Source organism: Lethenteron reissneri, chromosome 44 (genome assembly GCF_015708825.2).
Source record: "Lethenteron reissneri isolate LAM-NWPU_2019-01 chromosome 44, ASM1570882v1, whole genome shotgun sequence".
Lineage (NCBI taxonomy): Eukaryota > Metazoa > Chordata > Hyperoartia > Petromyzontiformes > Petromyzontidae > Lethenteron > Lethenteron reissneri.
In genome coordinates, this window is record NC_083822.1 from 2,793,243 (window position 1) to 2,815,490 (window position 22,248).

The 22,248-nt window shown below is 48.4% G+C and overlaps 1 protein-coding gene across 2 annotated transcripts in view; it reads right to left on the reverse strand.

The window, feature by feature from the left end:
- The window catches only part of LOC133353660 (HUWE1-associated protein modifying stress responses-like), a 30,270-nt gene extending 18,977 nt beyond the window's left edge, over positions 1 to 11,293 (reverse strand). For both annotated transcript variants that reach the window (XM_061570082.1, XM_061570081.1), the window contains exons 1-2: positions 10,882 to 11,293; positions 8,666 to 8,746 (exon numbers count right to left, since the gene is read on the reverse strand). In XM_061570082.1, coding sequence (XP_061426066.1) covers positions 8,666 to 8,746; positions 10,882 to 11,092 — 292 coding nt within the window. In that variant the 5' untranslated portion in view covers positions 11,093 to 11,293. The remainder of the gene's footprint in view (positions 1 to 8,665; positions 8,747 to 10,881) is intronic.
- Positions 11,294 to 22,248: the final 10,955 nt, after the last annotated feature.

Here is a 22,248-nt window from a genome sequence, read left to right on the forward strand (position 1 = left end):
TACGGAGAGCACGTGATGTGAGTGTTCTGCCTTTGTAGTGAGGGTTGTAAGTTAACACCAAGGAGGGGGGAGAAGGCGCCTCGCCCCCCATGTGGAGTGACGTCAGCCGCTAATTATTATGAATGGGGGGGGGATCCATTTGGAGGACGTTACCTGTTAATGATTATTAATGAGGGGGGGCTGGTCGATGTGGATTTACGTCACAAACTACATGATTATCAGTGAGGGAGGAGGGTTCTCTATGTGGAGTGACGTCACATGCTCATGATTATTAATGAGGGGGGGTTCGTGTAGAGGACGTAACCTGTTCATGGTTATTAATGAGGGGGGCTGGTCGATGTGAAGTGACGTCATGAGCAAAGGCAATTCCTGGGTGATGATAGTAGGTATTTTACCAGGTAATGCCCACTGAGCTCTATAGCTTTTTCAGAAGCGACCCAGCCACAAATGATAGCTCAACGAAGTGGCTTATCACGTGGAAATGTACAGGGAGGGGAAAAAAGTATTTGATCCCCTGCTGATTTTGTACGTTTGCCCACTGACAAAGAAATGAGCAGTCTATAATTTTAATGGTAGTTTTATTTGAACAGTGAGAGACAGAATAACAACAAAATCCAGAAAAACGCATGTCTAAAATTGTATAAATTGATTTGCATCTTAATGAGGGAAATAAGTATTGGACCCCCTCTCAATCAGAAAGATTTCTGGCTCCCAGGTGTCTTTTATACAGGTAACGAGCTGAGATTAGGAGCACACTCTTAAAGGGAGTGCTCCTAATCTCAGCTTGTTACCTGTATAAAAGACACCTGTTCACAGAAGCAATCAATCAGATTCCAAACTCTCCACCATTGCCAAGACCAAAGAGCTCTCCAAAGATGTCAGGGACAAGACTGTACACCTCACAAGGCTGTAATGGGCTACAAGACCATCGCCAAGCAGCTTGGTGAGAAGGTGACAACAGTTGGTGCGATTATTCGCAAATGGAAGAAACACAAAAGAACTGTCAATCTCTCTCGGCCTGGGGCTCCATGCAAGATCTCACCTCGTGGAATTGCAATGATCATGAGAACGGTGAGGAATCAGCCCAGAACTACACAGGAGGATCTTGTCAATGATCTCAAGGCAGCTGGGACCATAGTCACTAAGAAAACAGTTGGTAACACACTACGCCGTGAAGGACTAAAATCCTGCAGCGCCCGCAAGGTCCCCCTGCTCAAGAAAGCACATACGTGCCCGTCTGAAGTTTGCCAATGAACATCTGAATGATTCAGAGGACAACTGGGTGAAAGTGTTGTGGTCAGATGAGGCCAAAATGGAGCTCTTTGGCATCAACTCAACTCGCCGTGTTTGGAGGAGGAGGAGGAATGCTGCCTATGACCCCAAGAACTCCATCCCCACCGTCAAACATGGAGGTGGAAACATTATGCTTTGGGGGTGTTTTTCTGCTAAGGGGACAGGACAACTTCACCGCATCAAAGAGACGATGGACGGGGGCATGTACTGTCAAATCTTGGGTGAGAACCTCCTTCCCTCAGCCAGGGCATTGAAAATGGGTCGTAGATGGGTATTCCAGCATGACAATGACCCAAAACACACGGCTAAGGCAACAAAGGAGTGGCTCAAGAAGAAGCACATTAAGGTGCTGGAGTGGCCTAGCCAGTCTCCAGACCTTAATCCCATAGATAATCTAGAGGGAGCTGACAGTTCGAGTTGCCAAACGTCAGCCTCGAAACCTTAATGACTTGGAGAAGATCTGCAAAGAGGAGTGGGACAAAATCCCTCCTGAGATGTGTGCAAACCTGGTGGCCAACTACAAGAAACGTCTGACCTCTGTGATTGCCAACAAGGGTTTTGCCACCAAGTACTAAGTCATGTTTTGCAGAGGGGTCAAATACTTATTTCCCTCATTAAAATGCAAATCAATTTATAACAATTTTGATATGCGTTTTTCTGGATTTTTGTTGTTATTCTGTCTCTCACTGTTCAAATAAACCTACCATTAAAATTATAGACTGATCATTTCTTCGTCAGTGGGCAAACGTACAAAATCAGCAGGGGATCAAATACTTTTTTCCCTCACTATATTGCAGCCAAATACTCTAAACACGTAGATTCTAAATGTGGGGAGAAAAACCTAAAAACCCGGAGAAAAATTCACGCGACCACGGTGAGAACACGCAAACTCCAAATATACAGGCATCAGGGTTTGGATAGAACCACGACCTCCTGGAAACCAGGCGAGGGAGTTGACATCATCTCGCCACCACGGGACCCCTGAAAAGCACCTATGTCGATCCATTGCTGGACGAGGGGGAGAGACTCCACCACACACTGCGGCGGTGTGAGGGTCCGGAGCATATGGGGGCAAAGAAATAAAGCGCAACCGACTTTGCTGCACTACCTTCTGCTGCCACACAGCCCTCTAAGCCTACAGCACACCCGCTATGCATGGTGGTTGTCAATCCAGGACTTGACAACAAAGGATCTGCATACACAAAGAGTCGACTACACACACGGTTAATCATAAAAGGATATCGTAGAGTTTGAGGCCAGAATTATTTTAGTTGGTGGTTTGATTCACTCCACTAAGGAGTGGCAATTTAATGCTCGAATCATAGAGTTGTTCTTCCATCCCTCACTCATATCGATGAATAATACAAAATAAACTAATTTCCCTTGAATTTGGTTTCAAGAAAAACATTATTTTGACCAACAAAAACATCAGGCTACGGTAGTCCCATGTCTCTTTCCCAACGTCTTGTGTGGAAGGACCGCCTTAGTGTGCCCACCAACGCCTCTGGATTGTTCTGTCTGTAACATCTTGTGTTGTTTTGATGTTGTCTTTTGTGTACATCTGTGTGCTGGTGAATTTGTTTTGTACAGTCCAATGCAAAACTAAACAATTTATTTTTACCAGGTAAGGCCCACTGAGCTATACAGCTCTTTTGCAGAAGAGACCTGGCCGCAAATGATAGCTCAACAAAGTGGCTTATCATGTGGAAGTTAATAGCAGCCAAATACTCTAAACATATGTTTCTAAATGTGGCGGGGAAACAGGAGATGGAGAAAAATCCACGTGACCACGTGAAGAGACATGCTAATTCCAAATATGCAGGCGTCGTCAGGGTCTGGATAGAACCCACAACCTCCTCCACGCCGAGCGAGGGCGTTAACATATCCCCTAGCCACCGTGGTACCCCTGTGTAACGCCTAGAGGGGGGCAGTCTGGAGCTCCATTGAACAAGTAATGACAGGGCTGCACCGTCCCCTACTTCTGTACTCGACTGGTTCCTTTCATCGAGTGGATCGATTATTTTCTGTAGTGTGAACCGTTATCTTTTAAATAGTCTTAATATACAACAGACCCCCCCCCCCCCCCCCCGCCTTGTGTTTGTGCCCCGTCACGCGCTGTAGCTGTACTTTTGCCCGCACTGTATTTGTGTCCCATTTTGGTAATCTAATTCAGTCCTCGTCACATTCCCACACGTCCTTGTGCTGGTCATAGAATTAACATAAAATTATTAGAACACCACCAGTACTGCATTTGCATAATCGACAAGGTCATTTGGATGTTTATCGATGTATTGTACCGGGCTCACGTTTTGTAACGATAAAAACTTTTTATTTAAGTTTGGAGATACGCCTTATAATCTGGGGACTACATTTATTCCTTCAGCAAGACTAGTTCTAATATGGTTGTTCAGGAATCCCCTTCCAAAAGACTTCTCTCATTTTAAAGCAGCACTGTCAGAATCACCACTACCATAATCTCCCCATTACAAGACAATTTTTTTTAAACGAGCCACGTGTTTGGGGTGCGTCAACATTTCTGATGCTCGGGAGAAGACGGTAACTTAAAGCTGTTCACAAAACTTTACCAAGTAAATAATGATGCACTCTACTATATATTTAGATAATTTTAATTGTTTATGCATACGAGCAAATACCACGAGATGTATAGATACCCCAACTTCTGAGGAATGCCGTGAACTACAGAAGACTGAATGAAGGTTACCAGAATCCTAACATGCAGCATTCAAATTGTGATTCCCATTTTACAGGTGCAAATGAGTTAACGATAAAATATGGAGACACGCAGCTTGCTATGGAGTTCCTTGTTTAAAACAAACCAGGAAAATAGGTACTATATATTAGAGAAATATGCTTAAGCAACTGCCTCATTCAATTGAGACATTAGTGGAAAGAGCCTTAGATTTAAATGTAATTGGGTTGAGGAACAAGATGCTGCGGTGGCGCTATGTTGACTCCCTCGCCTGGTATGCAGAAGGTCATGGGTTCGATCCCGACCCTGACGATGTCTGTATATATTTGAAGTTTGCACTGTCCTCCGTGGTTGTGTGGATTTTTCTCCAGGTCTTCCGGTTTTTCTCTCCACTTTTAGGAACAACATCACAAGTTTTTACAGAATTTGTCAACTATAAATTTCCACGTGATAAGCCACTTCGTTGAGCTATCACTTGTGGCCAGGTCGCTTCTAAAAAGAACGATATAGCTCAGAGGGCCTTACCTGGTGACATTCAAATTGTTTCATTACCGTTGAAAAAGAAAAAAATTAAGAGATAAAAATCCCGGTACATGTCGTGTAGACATTTCAACAAAGTACATAATCGTAGCATCAAATGACTCGTCGACCGTTACCCTTCCCGTGTTAAGTGGTGTGCGTTTTTTTTTGCAACCACACACACACACAGAACGGGACCCCACTGTCAATATCCAGGCTTCTGTAGAACAGTGTGTTCTGAAATGTCCCTGGCATTAGGTTTCCAGTGGGCTCGCAACGAAGCGCTTGGAAAGCATGCTCGTCCATGCCTACACTACAACCCGATGGCAATGAAAACGTGACGAGTTGTGCAGCCAAACACTATGTAAGCAACACTTGCCCACATTTTTGAAGCATTGTTTTACTATTAAATGAAATGCATTTTAACTATTAAACAAAACAACGTGTTTTTTTTACCGAGCTGTGTAGCTCTTTTTCAGAGGTGACATGACTACAAATAATGGCCTAATTAACTGGCTTATGATGTGGACATTTCTAGCAGCCAAATACTCTAAAACGCATGATTCTAAACGTGCAGGGAAAACCCGGAGGACCCACAAAAACAAATCCAGGCGACCACGAGGAGAGAACATGCAAACTCCAAATATGCAGGCGTCAGGGTCGGGATCGAACCCATGACGTCCTGCATACCAGGCAAGGTAGTTAACATCTTACCACAATGGCGCAATCGATAACGCTACCAATCTCTGTAGGCAACTGAAAATCGTACTTTTGGTGATATTTTTCCCGAGTAACTGTTTTAATAAGACAATAACTGTAAATGCTAAACAGCTAGATATGTTAGTGCGAGAAAAGTAAAGTATCTGGGATCATGTCATGTGTTCTTTCAAACTGCTTTTTGTGTTTAGTTTGTTGTCCTTCCTTCGCAACTCCGATTAGCACGGTACGGTGCGAAAGAGGTTCAACGTACATACAGTTCAACGTACGTACTTAATGCGCTAAAAGTCGTAGCGCTTGCAATGCTCAAACAAGCATTTGGGCAGTTCAAATCTCCATCAGCAGTCCCAAGCAAGTTGTGGTTATTCCACATTCCTATGGCAAGTAACCATCGACCCATCGTACTCCCACTAAGTACTTGTCACAAAACAGGATAAAATATTTTGAACCCAGGGGCATGATAGGCTAAAGCAGTAATACAACTTTCTTATATAATCTTTAACCTGCCTTGACTGGATATCTGTGAAAAAGAGGTAGAGCTCATTGGATTCCTCCGCTATAAATATCCTGATTATAAATATACACAAACACATGATGCGTGGAATGGCTAAATACCTTCAATTGCATACAGTGTTACTTTTTACAATGCAGACAGCGGGCATACAATGTTCACGCTGTCCGTACAACCAACTGCTAAGGAAAGAATAGCCAAAGCAGCTGCAGCATGATCGCTGAACTACAACTAGTCTTATTACTTCTTGGTTAAGGTTAACTCATTCCATATTTAACCCATTCATCTCAAGGTACAGGGTGCATTGATGACGACGACGATGATGAAGATGCAATAGCGTTCAAAAACAAAAACCAAACAAAATTTAACTGGAGAGACAGCCACCATCAACAAGGCCTCTCTCTCGCTTGTGTTGCATCATGTGCATGCGCTTTGTTTCTCGGAAGCCAACTTCATTATAATTGCTCCGCTCTGAAAGTACTGAAGTACCTCTGATTTCGCACTTCCCGATGAGCACGGTTGGCTGCGTATGGTGCAAAAAAAGTTCAACGTACATTTGTACAAGTAGTTTAGAGTATGGCAGGGTAGCGTGCCAACATTATGTACCTATTTTGTGTGTAAATGTTTGTTTAAAGTACCCTCATAATGTGTAGATGGACGAACAGGCTTGCATTAAAAACAGTAGGCAAGACAGTTTCCCCTGTGTGTCTGCCTTACACACATCTTCAAAACACCTCACTCGGTACGACATCTCAACCTAGGCCCTTTGTTCACACCAATCTGTATTCATGGCTGCCGAGTAAGATATGGTTATACGAGGTAAACGTGTGGTCAATACATCCCCATAATACAATAAGATACACGTGCTGTAATACTCTGACCCTCAGTGATATTTATGACTTGTCGACAAAATACTTTTAAACACAAGCTGCGTACCGATACTGTGCGCGGTCTAATAGTGAGAGATGATTAAGTTGCACAAGAAGCCTGGTCAGATTTCATAAAGTAACCATGGTTGGAATGTACAGGAGACAATTAAATAGACACAATTATAGTTGGTAAACAGTACCCGACCTCATACTGTCAACATGCCACGACAACATGAACCGGATTTAAACATCAACTGCAATTTCTCAGTGAAAATCGTTAGAATGACTCAAATACATTATTAAGCACTTCAAAGTTAACAAATACCGCCACAATGACTCTCCTCCCTCAGCTTTATCAGAAGTTTAAAATCCCGCCTAAAAGCTGCAGAGCACCATACATCAGCTGTGAGTAATGTTTACTAAAAACCAATTGTGATCTATTGTAAAAAAAAACGGCAGACGTCAATCAACCTTCCACATTTGCGTCCAGGCAAGGCATTGCGCAAACATACAACAATTCATAGCAGCACACGCATACATGCATGGAGAGTTGTCGAAAATGACACGTGTGGATTTTCTGTGTACTACATACAATGGGAGGAGGGTGAGAGGGGGGTGTTTCTGGGGACCCCTAAATATTAACAACTTCTGTTTTATACGCCCGAAGCTCAAAAAACTAAAAACTGCACAGCGTACAGGGCAATGATGACCACATCACTATTAGTACTCGTGCCAATAGTGACACAGCTCGCACACGCAAGGACTCGGCATGACAGGAATGTGTGTATGGACACATCTGATGGACACTAACACAAGCAGGGACAAACGCAGATAAACTAAAGATATAGACACGCGCTCACCGACACTATTAACAGAAAAAAAAACGCAAACACGGTTTACACCAAAACGGAGTTGTCAAAAGCAAACAACACTCGGCAACCAAATCTACAAGCGTTGCATCATTATTGTAGCGGGGTTTTGCAATATTTTTATATATATAATTATTCACTGTACAGAATTCAATAGTTTAACCTTTCCATAAGCCATAAGTCGAGTCTGAGTTGCCACCTTGCCAGTGTTTCCACAATGTCAAACTGAGTTGACCCTAAAGATGTTCAGACATCACTTGCCAGTGATATTAGCTATGGCAGGGAATTACACTTGGGTTGCCAGGTCTGTACCACCACAGTGCGATAACCACTATGACTGCTCCACACAGACACAGCTGAAATATAGATCCAGTGCTCACGCACGGCTGACAGACACAAACAAGAAGCGACAACAAAAGCCGCCGTTTGTTACGAAAGCGTTTTGTGCCAGGCTAGGTGCACTTTGAAGACACGTCAATTGTTGGAGTCTCGCTGGCAGGTCAGACGCAGTTGTTATGGGTTAACCGACTATAATGATGAGCAGATTCACCACCTGTGCTGCCCAAACACTGTGCCACACAGGACAGACATCACCCATGCTATCCACTGTGCCACACAAAGATCCCCTGTATAACCTTAACACACTGTTTGGGCAAGTGCTGTTAGCAAGCACCGATGAAAGCCACCACAACACACGAGGGGGTGTGTGGGGCCAGCACCATGCGCGGCCGCCTTTGTCTCTTCGGTGGTGATGTTCACACACCAGGTACTCATTTTCAGCGTAGTCGACCGAGCGAAGGCCCAGGAACGGTTCAGATAATTGGCACTGGTGTTGGCCGTGAGCAAGAATTGAACTCGGGTTGCCAGGTTCATGGCGCAGCGCGCTAACCACTTCACTACCACTCCACACGTCACAAGTGCTTCCCACTCAATGTGCCACACATGACAGAAACATCACCCGTGCGGCCCACTCTGCCACAAAGGACACAGACATCTCACCCGTGCTGCCCAACAAAGACAAAGATCCCCCGTATAGCCTGTAACAGACTGTTTAGGCAAGTGCTGTTAGTGAGCACCTATGAAGATGTTGCCCGTCGTGGCACACCGGACACGCACACTTAACAAATGCAGCCCACTCGCTGTGCCACACAGGACACGCACGCACAGCGCCCCGCACCTTTGTAAAGGTTCGTGACGGCCGAGGCAGCGTTCTGGAAGGGGATCCACAAGGAGACTCCCTGCTGCTGGCAGACACGGTCTGTGAAGACACGAGTACCACAATTTCAGACATACATTCAAGGCGATATAAAATACGTGGTTATCATCATCACACTCCATGGACAGATAGCCCTTAGGTGTTCACTACAGACGCGGTCTGTGGGGACACAAGTGCCACAATTTCAGATATACGTTCCAAGCAATAAAAAATACGTAGTTATCATCATCACCACCACACTCCATGGGGAGATAGCCCACGTAGGTGTCCACTGCACCTTTCGCCATTCGTTTCCACTATCAATCTAATCTGTCTTGTGCCAATATGGTCAAGTGGTGCACATCTTTCTGGCACCAATCTCCCATGTTGTCAATAAATTCTCTGAGATCTTCAATTTTTTCCTGTTTCTTCCATTTTTCCAAATAGCACTTTTAATTTTCCTGCTGTTGTCCATTCCACACGTGTCCAAACAGCACCAGTTTCCTTCTCATCACTGCCTGCATCACGTCTTCTTCTATGTGGAATCCTTTTCTTACTTCAACATTGGTCACTCTTTGGGCCCACGTGATTATACATTGGTTTATTCATGAAGTGCCTTTTCACTTGGGCAAAGCATGTCAAACTATTGCGACCAACTCAGAAATAAATATGTAGTCCACCATTCTTGAAAAATAATAAATTGCTCGTACAATTATTTCAGTTTGTTGTCCTTCCTCCGCACCTCCGATTAGCATGTTTGGCTACGTACGGTGCGAAAGAAAGTCAACATACGTACAAAATACCAGTGCCATAAGGCGTACTCAGACCAATGCATCCGACAGTTGACACCATTGCGAACGACACGTTCCCTATCAACGGATCTTCCAAGGGAAATATTTGAATGTAAAAAGGATGTCTTCATCCACCCCTGGGTTGTGGTGGTGCATTCATTTACGTTTAATAAGCCACGTTTTATAAAACCGCAGCTAAGCACCCCTAAAAAGAGACCCCCCCCTAACCTCCCCCCACGTCCAATGTGCTTGCCCTTGCGAATGAGACCAGGCGACCATGCTCCAAGGGGCCACTCCTCCATCACCCCACCCCGCATAATAAACAATGGCTGGCGACTACAGGCCCCGATCCTAGCAAACTGAAGCAGCAGCATCATCATGGTTATCATTGTCATCATCTTCATGATAATGCTCACCAACAACATCATCGTCATCACTGTGAACATCACCACATCCAACAACTTAATCGATTAAAGTCACAATTACAAATACCACCAGCGCCATAATCGGCATTACACCGCACCGCCAATCAGCACCACCACCATTACCCACACCAAATTATCGATAATAATTGTAACTCATAACACCACCTCAATTATTATAGTAATAATCGTCATGACAACCACCACCACCTAAGTCATCAACATCGCGTTGTCATCACTCACACCTCAATCACTCAACTATCACACCACTGTCACCAAATAAACCAATCACTCGCCCCAAAACAATCACCACCACCACCACGACCACAGCCATAATAATCACCCTCAGCGATCTTACGCATCCTCCACTATTAATCACTCACGGCACCATCATCACTTCAACCATAACCGACAGTAACAATCGTCAAATCACAACCATGATCACGCCCAACTGGATCAACATCATTACTGCCATTATAAACATCACCCCTACAACCAGCCACTCGAAATTATCACGGTATCCATCACTACTGCCACCACTCACATCACCCCACCAATGCTGCCACCACCATCGTCTTCACTCCCACACCGCTAGCGTCATCACTCCCACCACCACCACCTTCAACGGTCACCGTAATTCCCCACCACCATCGCTCCCACCATCGCCACTGCCGCCTCTGCCAACACCTCACCATAATCACCTCCACCGCCATCAACGCCACCTTCACCACCTAGGGGCCTCACCCTCTCAACAACAAAACGACGCTCAGTGTATGCACCATCATCAACACTACAAACCACCACTATCGGCCATATTCTTCACAATCGCCATTTTGGGCCCTCGGCTGCTTTGCGAGCCCGGCTCGCCCGGCCCGCCCGCCCGCCCGACCCGCCACTCGAGCCGGGGCCACCGCCCGCCTCGAGGCCCCGTGAACGTCACTCGCCGGGGGGGGGGGGGTGTTGGGGGAAGGGCTTTCTTCCGCACCTTTATAGAGCTGGGCGACCGCCGTGGCCGAGTTCTGAAACGAGAGCCACAGCTTCTGCGCCGCCTGCTCCCTCTCCAGGGCGAGGCGGTCGTCCTCCTCGGGCGCCTCCTGCTCGGCGTCGTCCAGACACTCGCGCTCCCAGATGGAGAACCAGTGCTCGGGGCAGTGCTCCTGGATCTCCGCCTCGGCCGCCTCCTTCCTCTCGTCCATGGCGTCGCGAGGAGGGCCTCGAGGCCTGCCTGTCCTTGGCCCCGAGTGTGTGTTTTTTGTCGGTCCCGTCTCGGTTGTCTTTGCGTTCCCTCCTCTCTGTTACTGTGGTGGTGGTGGTGTCTTTATTATGTAAGAGCCGAGCGGCCGGCACGCTCCGCCACCCCGCGCTCGACGCGAACTCCGCGTCGTCTGACGCGCCGGCTCACCCGCCCCCGCCTTATATATCCCGCGCGGGGCATGCCGGGAATTCCCCCCCCTTGGCCCCGCCTCCACTACAGCCCCCGGTCGCCCCGCCCGCTGCACAGCCCCCCGCCCGACGGGCGGCTTTTGCGATTACGAACGGATCGATCCCCAGACCTACCCGATCGATTACTACGCCCCACTATTCGCGTATTGATCCGTGCGATATCGTAAATTTTTTTTAGAAATATTAATTTTGCCGTACGTTTATACCGCTATGTATTTAATATATTTGCGCTGATAAATGTGATGCATGGACAAACATGGGGGAGAAGAATAAATCGATCCGGGCAAGAACGATTGGCTGAGAATCGTTACGTTCCTCTGTGTGACCGTGACTTTGCCGGAGTGCCTCTGCGCGATACGCTTCCAGTTGTTTCTGTTTTTAATCCGCGAGGGGGAAAGAGAGCGATCGGGGGGGCGGGGCCGGGGGAGCCGCGCCCACTTGCCCCGCAGAGCGCCGCTCGATGCCACGGTCCATGCGCACTTGTCCCGTTGTCAATGGCCGTTTCTCCATAGCACGTGTTATGGGACGCACTGCAATTTATCAAATTTCCAGTGGGGACAAAATTAGTCAGGAGCGTTACTATGAAAAACTATGAAACTTTTTAGCAGGTAAGGCCCACAGGAGCTATATAGCTGTTTCTTCAAAAGCGGCCTACCCACAAGTGTTAAGCTTGTAATGTGGACATTTATAGTCGCCAAGTCCTCTGAACGCGTGATGTTGATTCTAAATGTGGAAAGAAAAACCGGAGGACCCGGCGACAAATCCACGCGACCACGGGTAGAGAGAGAGAGACAAGCAAACTACAAATATACAGGCGTCACGGTCGGCATCCCGTATTGTTGTACAGGGAAATTGAGTTTTCAGGTTCGTATGGCGTACAGCCGTTTTCTGACAGATATTTCGATTTGATTTGCGATTACATTTTTTTAAGTCAAGCTTCAGTTCAATATTCACTGTGTAATAGATATAAAACATGTGATGGAGCATTACCAACAAGACACCATCAAAATATGAACTGCTCTATATATTCTAATGCAAGGATGAGAACTTAAAAATATATTAATTGCTTCCAACATGTATTTATTAAAATGTTTAATTTAAATAGAACCAAACAGAACAATTGTTAAGGGGCCCTCCATAAATGACGTCACGCACCTGGGAGGGAGGGGTCAGACATTTGTGACGATGTGTGACGAGGAGGGGGGGTTTGAGAAATGTGACGTCACATCAAAATGCGCAACTTTAAATAAATATATAATTTTCCCAACAGCGCTAATTTTGATTAATTTTCATGATTAACTATTTGTTTATTTAAATTGACTAAGGTCACCTTTTATTTATTCCATGAAGGAGCATTTTGTTTCTCCATGGGAGATTGGAGAAGCATACATTTTGAAAAAATGTTTAATGATTGTTATTAAACATCTTAATTCTACCAGGGCTTTTCATTCTATGGAATGAATATGTGATTGCTATAATTGTACTCTCCAGTTTGTTTCGTTCTACTACAACGTTTCAAGTATTTTATTTATAGGTATAACTAGCTGTACTACCCCGGCTTCGCCCGGGACTTGGATCCACCACGCCCGACCGCCTTTGTCTCCCCAGTAGCGATGTACACACACCACACCAGTTACTCGGTTGAGGCTGAGTCGACCTAGGGGAGGCACAGGAGCGGCTGAAATAATCGTTACTGGTGGTGGCCGTGAGCGGGAATCGAACTCGGGTCGCCGGGTTCATAGCGCGGCGCGCCAACCACTCCACTACAATGCATAACGCTTCCACATGCGCGGGTCACGTGACAGATTTGACGTCACAGCTCACCGTGCAAAATATATATGAATTATTGAGCTCCCCCCCCCAAAAAAAGTGTAATTTTTGCATGGTGTACAGTCTGGAAAGTACCCACATGGCAAATTTCCAGTTTGTTGCATTTCGGGAAGTACGCTACACATTTTGAACAGACACACATTCACAACTTTGCCTTTTATGTATGGAGATTACTTTTAATATTTTATAATTATAATCTGAATATTTTCAAGTGAATTTTATGCTAAATTTAAGCTTTCCAACGCCTCCTTTTTAATACGTGTTTTCTCCTACAACATCAGAGTGCAGCGCCAGATTAAATACGCACTACAATGGCAATAGTTTAAAGCGATTTGAAGCATGTCTTATTTTCAAAATGGAAATATGGTTTTGGGGGGGGGGGGCAGAGCTTTGTGATGTCATATTTGAGGGGGGTCTGAATTTTTGTGACGCCATGTGACGAGGGGGGGTGGTCAAACATCGTCCAAAATCGCGTGACGTCATTTATGGACGACCGGCTCCTAAGTTAAATAAATACAGTTATAATAAAACAATTCCAATAATAAAGTTATTAGACTTTTCAAATCACTAAAAATCGCAGCCATTGCGATTTGCTAATCGCATTGTTTCAAATTGCAATTTCGATTTGAAATCCATTAATCGTTCAGCCCTAGCCGTTTCAATACGGGCAAACACTTTTTTGCCTGTTTGTATTTATCCCTTGTGATGGGACTCTGTAGGATGAACTTTGAGGTGTATAGGGCCACTAGGCGAAGAATAAGGTATGGGCTCGAACCCACGACCTCCTGCATACCAGCGAGGTATTTAACATCTCGCCACCGTGACAACCCCTGGTGGCCAAAGTTAGGAGTTGGGGCCCCCTTGACAACCACCATGAGATATATTTTTACGTATAAATAACAAAAAACTTATTTAAAACGCGGTTTAAATTAATTTTATGAAAATGCTTTCACATAAAACTCCGTTTCTGGGATATTTATTGCATTAGATACGTATCAATGATATTCTAAAGAGGTGCTACCGAGCTGTTGTGGCTGCATTTGCGAAGACGGCGCGCCCCTACAGCGTTAAATGTTCGAGACCTTGAGCATAACGATGTGATTAGATAAGAGGAGCCGCGATATATAGCCGAGGTGCGACCGTGCGAGATAAATCAAATATTGGGGCCCAACCTGAACCAATTGCCACACCCCCTGAGCTGATAATGTAGTTACGCCAGAATAAAAAGGTTTTCACCAGCCCGCATTGCTCAGCGTGGTGAAGTACGGTCAAACAATTCCCATGACCAATGCAGCATGAAGGAGGGTTAAAACAAATACTAGATTCACAAATAACAAACCAGGCAACCTAGATAATTGTTCCAAATTACACTCATACGTGATCTTGAGTTCTCACCTGGATAAACATAATAAACTTGAACTTTAATTAACGGCAGTTGAATAAATAGCAGTTGATATTTCCCTAATGCCGTTACATGACGGATATGCAGACCCGTTGACTTATTTTCGCACGTAGGTAATTATTAATGAAGATAATTGGGAACAGAATATAGGTTACTGGAGAAGCCAACCAACCAAGCCAACACAGTTGTTTGAAGAAAGCTTTCTCCACCATCGACCACATCTGGAACGATGCATGAACATGAATACCATAACGCTCAGCTTTTACAGACCATGGAAAATCACTTTTGACTCAATCCCACCATTAGCACTGTATATCAACCTATCGTGACAATGCAAGCTTATCATACATAATTTATTTTCAGAAAGAATAGGCTTTAACCTTTTCTGGCAATAATATGCCTTATGGCATTGTTCCCTGGTCTAAGACTGGTGAGACAAGGCCATAAAGGAGGCTGTCTAGTGGAGAAGGTTCCCCGAGGGGGTGTGGCCAGAGGCGGGGCTTAGCTCCACCAAGGGGGATATAAGGGAGATCTGGGGGAAGGTTTGGGGTCGGTGTGGAAGCCTGGGTTCCGGACGGCGGCGCTGCCCTTCTCCTTGCCACGGGCCACGTGGCAGATCTTCCCTCGAAGCTCGCCTCCGCTTCTAGCACGCCAGCGGCGAGGCCGGAGAGTGGAGTGAGCCTCGTGGGAACGCGGAGAGAGAGAGAGGTGCCTCGTCCACGGGTTGGGAGAGTAAAATTATTGGGAGGGGAAGTGAAGCTGTGCTGTACCGTTGTGAATAAAGAAGCAGCCCAACAAGCATCGTCGTGGAAATATTTCATTACAGTGGTGTCAGAAGTGGCCTTTCAAGACAAGGCGATCATGAGGGAGAAATGTGTCTAAAAACCTCAGAAAGAAGAACCCACCTGTGGAATTTTCAGACGACGATGAAATGGAGACCCTGGACCAGCCGAACCCGGGACCCGTGGTCCCGGTTACAAGTGCCACGGCCGAGGAAGTTACTGCTTCGGGCGTGGGCACCGCGGTCGCAGCACCTTCATCCGTAGGGCCCGACGACAGGTGGAAAAGTCGCTGCGGGGCATTCTTCTCCAGCTCGTCTCGCTCGTAGCGACGTCCACGGTGGTGGGACGTCCACTCCCATTGCCCCCAGGAAGCGGTGATCGAGAGGTCGAGGCGGCTGCGATGGGCTCCTCAGCTGGGGTGACGGCCGCCATCACACACGCGGAGTCAGCGTCCGCCATCGTGCACAAGGAGCAATCGTCTGCCATTGTTCACGCAGATGGGCCATCTGCCATTACACGACCGGAGTCGCCCACGCGGCTGGACGCCGCCATTTTGGACAGTGCGGCGAAGGCGGATATGGTGGCCGCCATTTCCGACGAGCCGCGTGCTGGGAAGGGGGCGGCTGCCGCTGCTACCACTGCTGTCGCGCGCAGCGTCATCGATCGTGGACGTCATCTTCCCCACGTTAAAGAATTAATTGCAGCTGGCGGCGACTGGAACGCCTTCACCTGGAGATTCGAAGCGGCGTTCCGGTCGGTCCATTGGTCGGAGGAGGAAGCACTGGTCGCTCTGCCGACAGTGCCGGACGATGACGCTCTGGCGGTCTTCAGGTCCATTCCTCCAGAGAAGCGGGCAACATTACAAGGTGTGTACGCCAAGATGGCGGAAGTTAACCTTCAGACAGGCAGAGAAAATGTATACAGCGTAAGCGGGACAGTTCAGAATATCCCCTGGCTTACCGTAGTGCCTTGATGGCACTGGCTGTGGCTGCCTACCCCGATGTGAAGCAGGAGGCGCTCGACTTGCTCGTTATGGATCGGATGATGGCGCTGGCCAGGGACATGGCGGTTGTCCTTCCTGCATGCGGCCATGAAATGCAATCATCCCGGTGGGCTGCCAGGTGCTTGCATGTGCACGAAAATTTGCAGCGCTGGTCGCAAATGGCGGCGTGGACGGGGGACCCTAAGCATGATGGGGAACCCCGGGGTTGGTCCCCATCTAAAGTTGTGAATAATCCGCCTCGAGAAGATTCTTTGGTTGGTGATCTGGCCACTGCGGCCTATGAGTGGGATCAGAGATGGACCGTAGCTTCTCATCGCTGGGGGACCGAAGGACCCCATCTTCGTGACGACCGGGGGACTCAAAGATCAGCCATCACTTGTTACCGCTGTGGTCGGCCGGGTCACTTCGTGAGGGAATGCCGGAGTCGTCCTCGCTCCCCATCTTCGTCTGCTGCTCCGGCTCCTGCGCCCCCTCCGACGTATCATCCTCTGAACCCCCAGGCAAGTCGGTACACGTCGGACACACGGCACATTTTGCAACCTCATGCATCTCGATCTGCGGTGCCTGTTCGCTCACAATGGGATTTGGTTGTTGGCAACCGTCATTCCGGGTCGGTCCCACAGAATTGGCCTGAATCGCTCACTCAATGGAGGAAATTGGCGCGTCGTGTGGTTGCAGTGGCTGCGGAGTCCTCGTCGGTGCCGGGTTCGATACAAGGGGTCAGCGTTCGTATCTTGGTGGACACGGGGGCTTCAGCTACTATTATTTCGGATGTCATTTTTCAATTGTTGTCTATCCCTGAAACTCAAATACGAGCCGTTGTTGATTCTTGTGTTGCGGTTAATGAGGGCAGCATGGGAATAATTGGCCAGGTGGATGCCCTCGTCATCAGTGATTTTGCCATATCGGGGCCTGTTTTGATCTCGAGGTCATTAACTGTGCCCTGTTTGTTGGGTACTGATTATCTTCGTCGCATGCCCATTAAGATCCTGGTCGATCAGGGTTGCTTGGAAATGCCTTCGAGTCACAAATTGCCCTTCTTGCCCTCTCCATTGATGCATTCAACACCGGGCGCTGCAGTCCAGGCCATCGTTGACGTCAAGGTGGAGATTCCTCCGGGATCTCAGATGCTTGTGCCATTGCGTTATCGCAAAGCAATTGGACATATTGATTCGACTGCGGGAGTCCTCCTCACTCTGTCTAATGTGGTGGACTGAGGGTTGGTGCTTGTTGACGCGCAGACTATCATTCGCTCCGAGCAAGCCCTGTTCCTACAGGTTCTCAATGGAGGGCCGAACGCTGTGGTGGTTTCCGCTGGTACGGTGCTGGCTCACGCCACCACTATGTTTTCGGACCACGACGAGCTTGAGCCGCAGCGGTTGGTGGTAGCAGCTCAGCCTTGCCGTGTGATGGATGATGGATGGGTTACTACGTTGTGTGGGTACAATGCATCCTTGTCCTCCGATCAACGGGGTACATTGTGCTCTCTGCTATGTGATTATTCGGACGTGTTTAGCAAGGATGAGTTTGATCTGGGTCGTATGACCCTGTTATCACACCGTATTGATATGGGCGACACCAGTCCTATTCGACAAAACCCACACCGCTTGAGCCCAGTGGAGAAGGAGCATGTGCAACAGGCAGTCAACAATATGCTGGCCGCCGATATTATCTCCCCTTCTACTAGCCCTTGGGGCACGCCGGTTGTGCTCGTCAAAAAGAAGGATGGTGGCCTCAGGTTTTGCGTCGATTTCCACAAATGAAACGAGGTTTCCGTACCCGACGCCTATCCGCTTCCACGGATGGACTACTCTCTAGACGCCCTGTCCGGCGCTAAATATTTTTCCACCCTTGATCTGTCTTCGGGGTTTTGGCAGCTACCCCTGGACAAGTCATGGAAGCCCAAAACTACATTTTCCACGCCTTCCCCATGGGCTTTAATTCGGTTCCGGCCACCTTCCAGCGGTTGATGGAGCTCGTTTTATCCGGGTTACAGTGGGACACTTGTCTCATTTACTTAGATGACGTGATTGTTTTCAGTCGCACTTTTGAACAACATCTGCAGCGGCTATGATCCGTTTTCGATAGAATGTGTTACGCTAGCTTAAAGTTTAAGCCGGCTAAATGTAATTTGCTACAGACTTCGGTGCGTTACTTGGGTCACATTGTTAGTTCCGAGGGCATTGCCACGGATCCTGAAAAGACTGCCTGTGTCCGCGATTGGCCGAACCCTGCGACTTTGGGGGATGTGAGCAGCTTTGTAGGTTTTGTGTCGTACTACCGCAGGTTTGTGCCAAATTTCACTACAGTCGCTGCACCGTTGCACGCGCTGACCGCTAAAAATCAGAGGTTCAAATGGGGTCCGGAGGAGGAGGCTGCGTTTTCTGCCCTCCATGAACGGCTGTCTAACGGCCCATGCTCGGATATCCCGATTTTTCACTGCCATTTGTCCTTGACACCGACGCCAGCGATACGGGCATCGGCGCTGTCCTTTCTCAAACTAAGGATGGCGTGGAAAAGGTGGTCGCGTATGGTAGCCGCGTCCTTTCGCCTGCAGAACGCCGCTATTGTGTTACCCGGAGGAACTTTTGGCCATTGTTTACTTTGCTAGTAAATACAGGCCTTACCTCTATGGCAGGGAATTTGTTGTCCGCACCGATCATGCGGTTCTTCAGTACTCCTTGAAAATTGAACAGCCAGCTAGCCAGCTCTCTCGTTGGCTAGAGATTCTGCAGGAATTCTCTTTCAACATTGTTTACTGTTAAGGTTCTCGCCACTGCAATGCGAATGCTTTGACACGGCTGCCACAATCGCCTCGTTGCTCGTGTCTGTCTGGTACGAGTCGTTGTGGACCCGTCCCCTCACAGGCTAGTACGGCTATGTCTGCGGTTGATGCTTCTGAGCCTTTGGACGCGACCGCGCCGATTTACAGTGTTTTGCGACTTCCCTGCTCCGTATGGATACATGAGCAGCTCCTTGACCTCTCCTTAGGGGAGCTGCGGCGTCGGTCTGAGCACGGGCAGGTGGCATCCGATTTGGCTGGGGATAGCAGGGTGATTTTGCATGATGGCCTTTTGATGTGGATGGAGGACGCGTTGGATCGTTGCCGCATTGTCGTTCCTCTTCAGTGCGGCTTGGTCTGCGCTTTGCATGGGAAAAAGTTGTTACACCTGGGAGTGCAAAAGTCTCTGTTTACATTGCAGCAGGATTATTATTGGCCAGGTATGACGGCCGATGTCTCCAAATGGATCCGAGCTTGCACTGATTGTGCTCAGAGGAATCCGCCGCAACAGAAAGGCCACCCGCCGCTGCAGTCTATTTCGGTCTCGCGTATTAACAAGCTGGTGGCGCTCGACATTTTAGGCCCCTTCCGCTCACAGCTAGGGGGAATAAGTTCCTCTTGGTGGGTGTTGAATATTTTACCCACTGGCCGATGGCTTGGCCGCTACCGGACCAGTTGGCTGCCTCCATTGCCAACGCATTTTTTAATGGTGATGTTATGGATAAGGGTGCTCTCGAACAACTACTTACAGACCAAGGCCGGAATTTCTCCTCTAAGTTGCTGCTCGAGGTTTGTGATGCATTGGGTACTAAGAAAATTAGGACGTCACCGTATCATCTTCAGACGGATGGTATGGTCGAACGCCTGAACAGGACCCTGTCCGCCATGCTGTGTCAGACGGTGGACGCCAACCAGGCCAATTGGGATCTGCATGTGTCTAGTGTGCTCGCTGCATATTGGATGGCCCCTCATGCTTCTACGGGGTTTTCGCCGTTCTTCCTTATGTACGGCCGAGAGAATGTGCTACCTATTCATACTCAATTGAGAGTAACGATTGCTGATTCTAAGTCTAGACTGCCTGGACATGTCCGTGATTCCCTGCGATGTCTTTCTGATCCACGAGAGGTGGCCAAAGTCAATACCGCCAAGACACAAGAGCGAAATGAGCGTCTTGCTCGCAGGTCTGACCTTCAGGTGCTGTGGACTGTCGGGGACAGGGCTTGGTTGCATTGCCCCTAAGTTCCCGTTGGCATCTCCCCTAAGCTGCGTAAGCACTAGCGGGGACCAGTCGAAGTGATCTGAATCCTTCGGCCACAATGTGTGCGCATCCAAGAGGGCCGCCGAAGTTGGTTCGTTCACCCCTCGCGGCTGAAGCCGTTTTTTCCTCCTCAACTTACCCCTTCATTTCCACCAATTGGCCTGCCGAAGTCTGACGTGTCTGACGAACCGGGGACAGCGTGGTTACGTGATGACCGCCCGAAGGGCTCTGTTTTACCTTCCACAGTGTCCGAGTCCGTAACTGCCAATGTCGACGACCAGGCCGGCCCTACTGCTATGGAGCCCTCCGCTCCGCCGTCGCTCATCCTGCCACCCGGCGTACCGTCCAAGGGCCAGCAGGGGGCAGTTCAGGATAACGGCCTGGCGTCACGGACTCGCTCCAAGACGCTTCGCTTCCGTTGATTTTGCCACGCGCCGTTCTCGCCTCCTTGGGGGCTGCGTTCGTTCGTTATTCTCTTGTTAACATTCGATGTTGTTTTCTTGTTAATGTTCTATGTTGTGTTGGCCTCAGCCTATTCAGTGCTATGCTCTTCACGCACGCTACATGCGCCCACGCTTGCGTCTCCTCATTACTCGTATTGGGTTTTACCTTTAGCCAGGATGGCTAGTCTTTTTATTATGGGGGGGGGGGGGGGGGTGATGTAATGAGGGAGCGCTATCCAGGGGATACCAGAGGGTAACGAGTACGGGCACAAGGATGTCTTCGGGATCCAATCCGAGAGGGGGTATATGATCGGGCCGGTGAGGCGTTCAGGAACCCTCGAGAAGGTTCCTCGAGGGGGTGAGGCCAGAGGCGGGGCTTAGCTCCGCCGAGGGGGATATAAGGGAGATCGAGGGGAAGGTTTGGGGTCGGTGTGGAAGCCTGGGTTCCGGACGGTGGCGCTGCCCTTCTCCTCACCACGGGCCACGTGGCGGATCTTCCCTCGAAGCTCGCCTCTGCTTCCAGCGTGCCGTCAGCCAGCGGCGAGGCCGGAGAGTAGAGTGAGCCTCGCAGGGACGCGGAGGGAGAGAGAGGCGCCTCGTCCACGGGTTGGGAGAGTGAATCCATCGGGAGGGGAAGTGAAGCTGTGCTGTACCGTTGTGAATGAAGAAGCACCCAACAAGCATCGTCGTGGAAACACTGTATTACACATATACATCAAAGCATGTTTGTTTGTATGCATGTTGAACTTCTTTCGCACCGTACGTAGCCAACCGTGCTAATTGTAGGTGTGGCGGAAGGACAATTAACTAAACACAAAAAGCAGTCCTAAATAAATAAGTTTTCAATCTAGATTATTTAAAAGTGCATAGCTCCAGTGGCTTCCTAATATCGGAAGAAAGAACGTTCCAAAAGGCCATAGAAGTGCATCTGAATGCACACGATGCGGTGACAATCTTTATATTATGGCTTGCTGGGAGGATGGCCATATGTGTGGCCATCCCAAAGGAATCGCTTTTCGATGGTCGATGGCCCCTGCGTGTGTTCCTCGGACACAGTCCTCCGCGCATGCTCTGGGTGCCCTTGCCCTCTGCTGCGCTGCCCTCTTCGGCTGTGGAACGAGCTCCCTGCCCCGACTGTTGTTGGCTCTTGTTCTTCCGTACGACTGATGTAGATGCAGAGCAACAACAGCAGTTTCGCATTCAGGTGGTGAAGGCAGATAACCGCGTCAGGAGCAGCGGAGTGAATCGCCGGGATGTCTCCTTCGTATTTGTGGAACGGGCGTTGCGTCGTTATATGTTGTATGGGTCTCTTGGATGACAACAGTCGCACTGGTGACCACAGACCACTGTTGTTGGTGGTTCGGAGACAGCGGCGGTGTGGTTTCAACCCTGCCTTAACACGCGTTTCT